Genomic DNA, 7,103 nt, shown 5'->3' with positions numbered 1-7,103 from the left:
TAAAAGTACACGCTAACTTTGCCCAAAATTGATAATTCCAAGATGTCAACTTCATAAATGTAAATTGCTCATGCCACAGGTAAGACATTAGTGATTTTTTTGTTATTTTAGTAACGGTACTTAGTTTGAATCCCTATAAGTTTATATAGTCGTGAAAACAAAAGTCAATTATCTGATGAAGCTTTTAATATCGGGTGCTATTATGATACAATTCTATGCATTACCCTTCGCTAGTTCATATCATAAAACATTCGTATCACTATATCACCGGCACCAAATGCAGACTTGCTAGACCAGAGGATTGATTACATGTGAGTTTAAATCACCCAAACAGAGTTGCTTCTAGCGAAAAAGGGTACATTCGTCAAATTAGTATAAAATTAACCGGCCATTGCATTGCTGTAATTATGCAGTGGCCTCTGGTAAAACCTCCCCGTTCCCACCCAGGTTGAAATAATCAGCATGCTATCATCGGCAGTGTGGGAAGCCACAAGAGTGTCGTGTTGGGCCTAGAGTGCCGGAATTCACTCGAGCGTTAGGTGTTCGGTTAGATCTGCTACTATGGTCACTGCGTAATTTCAAGGGCTTCGCTCGCCAAACGCAACAATTTGCTGATGCACTGAGGGGTTCGTAATCTGGTTAGGAAGAGAGAAATGAAAAGTGCAGCAACTGTAGTGGAACTAGGATACATCTCTTCGGTTCTCGTATCCAGACTCTTCTTTGTTGGAAATAATTAATCTTGATATATTTCGCTCGAGCAGGATTTATGGTGACAACAACACCGGGTTCTGCTGCATTTTACACTTGTTAAGATAAAATCGGGTCAGTAGAGCTACGATCTTTGCTGTTAAGTAAATATTTGAGAATATTTGCCCAAGGTACCCGAGTTTTCTAGAGCTCGTTTTTTCTGCCATTGAAACAATTTTCTTCAGTTCTCACTTTGCTAATTAGATAAGTTGAGTTTCAAGGGTTGGCCATTCAAGAAGCATAAAAGCGTGGAAATTTTACGCTTGGATAATGTTATAGTCCCGTTGCATCCTGGTTGAAAAGAAAGGAGCGAAGGGATACTAAGCATACTAATGAATCTGGAACTAACGGTGACACGTGCTATGAGCGCAACATTTTGACATTAAAAATGTCTTACTCCACTATCTGTGGCTAGGTGTCATTCTAAAATCTAAACTATCTCCCATGTAACGAAACTATGTAAGGTTTGCACGCTTATAACTCCGATATTACTAGATGGATTTTAATCATTCATACACCAACCGATTCAGAAACACCTAACTTAAATATTGGTAATAATTTAATATCTCCCCAATAAAACTAGACTTTTGCAAATTGGTAAAATTAAAAAGTTCACAAAAAACGGGAAAAATACCATTCGTGAGGCAGATTTCTCAGACACAGCCGTCAAAAGAGGGCAGCTTAGTTGCTCAATGAAACACGAAAAGTCATAAATAGAAGCAACGCATGTCCGTTTAAATCAGTTGTTGCTCTTATCCCATACGAGCAACATTGTCTCCGGGCGATGCAATAAGCGCTATCGATTTTCGGCAATTGCCAGATATACCGATTTATCGGTATTTATACCGATTTTTATACTTAATACCGATATACCGATAAAGCCTCTAAAAATACCGATTTTTTATCTTTTATACCGATAAATACCGATTTTAAATTTTAATGATATATGGTTAATTGGTTGTTAGAGTGTATCTTTCTGAACCCCACACTACTTTTAAAGTAAACGGCAAGTTACGGCTGGTAGCCAAGAACAAAGTTTCATTAGCCTAACGATCGCCAGCATCTAGTTTAACGCGCTTAGCCGCCTCTTCGTTCACTGGGACCTCTCAGCTTTTGAGCGCCCCCGGTAAACGAAAAATCAACTAGGCGGGTTTAAATAGATGCTGGCGAGCAGTAGGCTATTGAAATTTTGTTTTAGGCTACTCGCCGTAACTAGCCGTCTCTTGTCGAATTAGTGTAGAATAACTAGTTTTTGCCTTTTTCATTTAGTTCGCTTTTTTCTTCCAATGCACCTGTAGAATAAAGCGCCATTTTCAAAAATACAAAATGCCTCGATACCGGAAGATTAAGAGCAGTGCACAAAGTGAAAACATTCAAAAGTATTTCAATCGAGCTCGTAAGTAGTATAGAGTATAGTAGTGTAAAGGCTCCAAATAATTCCAATTTGTTTTCGGCAGGTCACCCAAGTCAGGAAACATTTCAAAAATTTGAGGAGGATGGAGAAGTTGCCACTGAAACAATGGCGCCTGAAGAAAAAAACACCTTTCCTATTAAGCCATCGATTCCCTCCAATTCTAGTAAGTTGTATTGTGAACTTTTAAATAAATTGGCATAAAAATTCAAATTCGATGCATTCTCTCAGATTCAGAAAACCATATTTCATTCGCTCTTGAAGAAGAAAGTGAAACCTCTTCCCAGGACTCTTCGTCTTCATTAGGTAAATATATTCTACTATGTATTATGTTTATTTACTTATAATGGAATTGTATTAAAAAAAACATCCTAATTGTAAACTCTTCAGAACAAATAATGACCTAATGATTAAAAGTTTAGAATATTCTTATGTAATGTATATTGTAGTGAAACGATATTTTTATAACCATTTACATTCAGGTTTGAAGAAAATCGAACCTATAAAGAAAAAACTGAAAAAATCAATTCAGCGATATTCAACGGACTGGGAGAAAAAGTTGATATGGGTTACCGAAAGCCCGAAAGGTAATCTCTATGCGTACTGCACAGTTTGCGAACAAAGCGTCAAGAGCACAGGTGGTTTGACGGATTTGGAAAGGCACGGAGGGACTACTAAACATATTTCGAATAGCAAGAATAGTAAAATTATCAGTAGCACTCATGCCATGACTAGTTTTTTGTCGCAAGAGGACGGATCCACCGAAGCGGAGCTTCGGCTTTGTGCGTGGGGAGTACAACATAACGTTCCTATGAGCACGATTGAGAGCTTTGCCAAAGTTGCCAAAGACATTTTCAAAGACTCAAAGACAGCACAGAAAGTGAAACTTGGTCGGACTAAAATCACCGCGATTCAAACTAATGTTTTCGGTAAATGCCAAACAGAAGAGCTTATTGAGTTAATGAAAGTTAACAAATGGAGTTTACTCGTCGATGAGTCGACAGACCTCACAGGTAAAAAATCTTTGGCGATGGTAATTCGGACATATAAATGGGATGGTGTATTAGTCCTTCGCGATTATTTTTACAAAATTGCCACGGTGACGGAAACGACTGCTACTGCTCTACACAAACTGATAATTTCAAAGTTTGATGAAGATGATGTGCCTTACAAAAACAATTTGATAGGACTCGGTACAGATGGTGCCAATGTTATGATGGGTCAGCATCATTCTGTTGGATCGTTATTTCGGCAAGATTGTCCAGATATATTTCTCATGAAATGTATTTGCCACTCATTTGCGCTTTGTTCGTCGTATGCATGCAAAAACATTCCAAGTGAGGTGGAGCAACTTTGCCGCGATGTTTACAATTTTTTAAAATATGGAGGGCAACGACAAGCAAGGTTCAACGATCTGCAATGTCTGCTGGAACTGCAACCGTTAAAAATGCTTCATCCTTCAGCAACACGTTGGCTCTCACTGGAGGCAGTAGTTTTACGAATGGTAAATAGGTACGATGTACTGTTAATATACTTTAATTTTATCGACGATCGGGCCGACAAATCTACCCGCGAAAAACAGGCAGCTATTCGCAAGGTGTTAGTAAACCCACTCACGAAAACATATCTTCTCTTTCTGAGTTATATTCTGCCGGCGATAAACAAATTAAACAGATTGTTTCAATCCGAAACACCCGAGCTCTGTAGGCTTCATACTGAAGTTTCCCAGCTATACCGATCCATTTTGGATAATTTTTTAAATGCTGATTACATGCTATCATGCAAAGACCCGGGAAAAGTTATATTTGAGCAACGCAACTACAAGGAATTGGATGCCTTATACATTGGCACAGCAGCAAAATCGCACCTTGAGGGAATAAAATCGAACAATCTAATCCAACGCAATGATGTAACACAGTTCTTAACTAACATAATGAACTATTATATTTCACTTGCGAATCAAATTCAGATCCGCATTCATTTTGAAGAACCGGTGCTTGTTAACATGATCATTATTGACCCCAAAAATGTAATTGAGCGAGTCCATGAATCTATTTTGCCACTAATCAACGCATTCCCAAATTTAGTGACAAGTGAAACCATCCAAGAAATGGATTCAGAATTCCGTGAAGTTCGGAATGTCGATTTTCGAAAGTATACAGAAGAGGAACGTAGAAGTAGTAGTGCATTTTGGTCGAAGGTTCTGTCTGTTCAGCGAACGAATGGAGAATTTTCGTTCCCGCATTTGCGGAAATTTATTGCGGAGTTGTTAATACTACCTCATTCGTCGGCCAGCGTAGAACGTTTATTTTCTCAATACAATTTGAATAAAACGAAAATGAGAAATCGTCTGTCTTCTGATGCAATGCAAGGAATACTTGCAACCAAAGACTACGTCAAAACTCATATGGACGTACATGGAAAGCTAGTACTAACCGGATTTGTTAAAAAGAATTTCAATAGTCACATGTATAACGTGAAATGTAAGTAATACAATGTAATAATAAGATGTTCAAATAATTAATTAAATATCTTTCAGACTAATCGCTTGCATACAAAATATCAGAGCTTCAAATTTGCTGTAAATTTACATATTTTTAAAAATAAATATTTATCATTATCCCGTAAGTATAATCTTTATATTTGCATTATACCGATAAATACCGATTTTTTATTTAAAGTTATACCGATATAATATAAAATCATCTGACAACCCTGATTTGCACACACTCGCACCTAAGTGACTAAACCATATACGGTTAGTTTATAAATAGAGGTGACGCGTACCCGTTTGAATCAGTTTTTGTTCTTATGTCGAACGGGTAAAATCATGGCTGTAGCGTCTGGGCACTACACTAAGCAGTAGACGCTATGCATTTTCGGCAGCGGTGGCCGTGTGCGGATTTTTCGGGTACCAGCACGGTGTCACAGAATGATTTGCAAAGTGGGTGGGTGGGGTGGTTTGGATTTAATTCAATACGGCAGGATGCGACTTATGTGTGCTGCTTGAGTGTTGCGTTGAAAAACATTATTTATTTTTATGCATGCGTGTGCGTTATAACTTGTTAATTTATGTTTACGGCGCTTTGTAGCTGCGTAGGGTAAAGAGCCTATTGGCTTTCATATGTTTCATATTTCGGTTATATGTTTTTTATCATATTATTTTATTTTTTTTATTTTATCTGACAACGTGCTTCTGTAGTTATTGCACTGTTCAGCAGCGTAGTATTTTATATAGGAGAGTACACTCAGGTTTTGACGCGTTTTTTTGCGCAGTATTTTTTACGCGGATTTTGAAATTTATGCGGTTTTCATTTACGCGTTTTTTGAAATTTTCGCGGTTTTCATTTACGCGGCTAGTATCCCCTGCGTAAAAAACCTGAGTGTAATTGCATCGGAAACAATCACATTCCCAGCAGAACTTTTTGTTTTCTAATTTCAAACACTTTTGTTTCGTACTACACAAAACGGAATATTTTAAAACAGAACTTGCCGTCCCAGCAGCAGTTTAAGCGGGTGTTCTTTTTCGATTAAAATTCAAGCCATGTCTTAAGCGTTACTGGACTTAAAATTGTTTTTCCAGTTTATGCAGTCAGAGTATCTGTCCTGCCCTATGTATTTAAAACACAGTTCTAATTGCGTTTTAAAGTATACAACAAATAGAACGGTTGGGCATACTAATTTAAATTTTAAAATAAATCTGTTTTAAATTATGAAACAAACCGCTGTACTGAAGATATAATTATGTCAGTCCTATTACCACATAAAACACCTATATAACATAAAACGCTGCAGAATTGGTTTAATAATACAATGTTTACACTACAGAGTTATAACACGTTATAACAATTAGCAACAAGAAAAATGTCACCAAGATAGCATAAAAACCCGTTTTAACTGGTAGTGCGAACATTGTTTAACAATGTAATTTATCAAATAATTTCATTTGTTCAACCACTAATCGATCAAAAAATACTTAACCTTAAGATTGTTTACTTAAATTCATTAGTACATTATTGAAAATTTAAATGGAAAATGAAATTTCATATTTCATGGAGAATCTGTATATTTCCGTTGGCGGGCGTGGGCTTCTTCATCACAGTTCTCAATATGGAACTTTTCTTTGAATATATTTTCTGGACAGATCAGCCTATTTTTACTAGATGGATCAGCCAAATAATGTCAATCACCTAGTGAGATACTTGATTAATTGTAATGATTGATTACCGTTAAATGATCTTCAATAAATTATTTTTTAATGGGGAGGGTATATAGCAAATTGTAACATATGCAAACAGGCGAGTGAGCAAGAACGTGAGTCGATATGTGTGATAGATAAAATTCATTTGCACGCTTATGAAAAAAGCTACATTTTTAATGTCACCGTGGTCGTGTCCTGTATACAACCCTTTAATTTTTTAATACTGATCGTTGACATAAAATTCCACTCAGGCTATTTTGATGAGTTTATTCAATATTGAAATATATATTCGAAAAGGTGCAGTTTATGTATGTAATATATTCAATTTGTTTATTCAATTATTTTGGATAAAAAAACAAGTTTTAGCTCAAGCAAATTTTCATCCTTATAGATATATTACCAATGCAATTGAATCCAAACATTGAAAAATAAAGCAAAATAAAGAACAAACACCATGTTTTGGAACCTATGCAAACTTGCTTATGGACAGCATCAGCCTTGACTACGGATGTTACGTTTGTGACGACATCTTTTTCAGATAATGTCTGTAGTTCTATCTTTGATGGCCTAAAGAATGTAATCATTTTACTGTATAATATGGGAGATTATCAATATTGAAGCAGTAATATTCGTATATTCGTTAAATGAATAATAAAATGCTAAAACCAATGGTTTGATTTCTAAAATTATTTTCATGTAAAATTACACTATTTTCATCAAAGATTTTTGTTTGTATAGGCTCAT

At 36.1% G+C, this 7,103-nt stretch overlaps 1 protein-coding gene across 1 annotated transcript; it reads left to right on the top strand.

Annotated features, from left to right (window-relative positions):
* Positions 1-2,594: 2,594 nt before the first annotated feature.
* Positions 2,595-4,649, top strand: LOC131695289 (uncharacterized). The gene has a single exon (XM_058983759.1). It carries the CDS (start codon positions 2,595-2,597, stop codon positions 4,647-4,649), a length of 2,055 nt encoding a protein of 684 aa, XP_058839742.1.
* The last annotated feature ends 2,454 nt before the right edge of the window (positions 4,650-7,103 follow it).

This window comes from Topomyia yanbarensis, unplaced genomic scaffold, assembly GCF_030247195.1.
Source record: "Topomyia yanbarensis strain Yona2022 unplaced genomic scaffold, ASM3024719v1 HiC_scaffold_319, whole genome shotgun sequence".
NCBI classification, from domain to species: domain Eukaryota; kingdom Metazoa; phylum Arthropoda; class Insecta; order Diptera; family Culicidae; genus Topomyia; species Topomyia yanbarensis.
The sequence above is the reverse complement of the archived record's forward strand: the minus strand, read 5'-3'. Positions and strand labels throughout refer to the sequence as shown.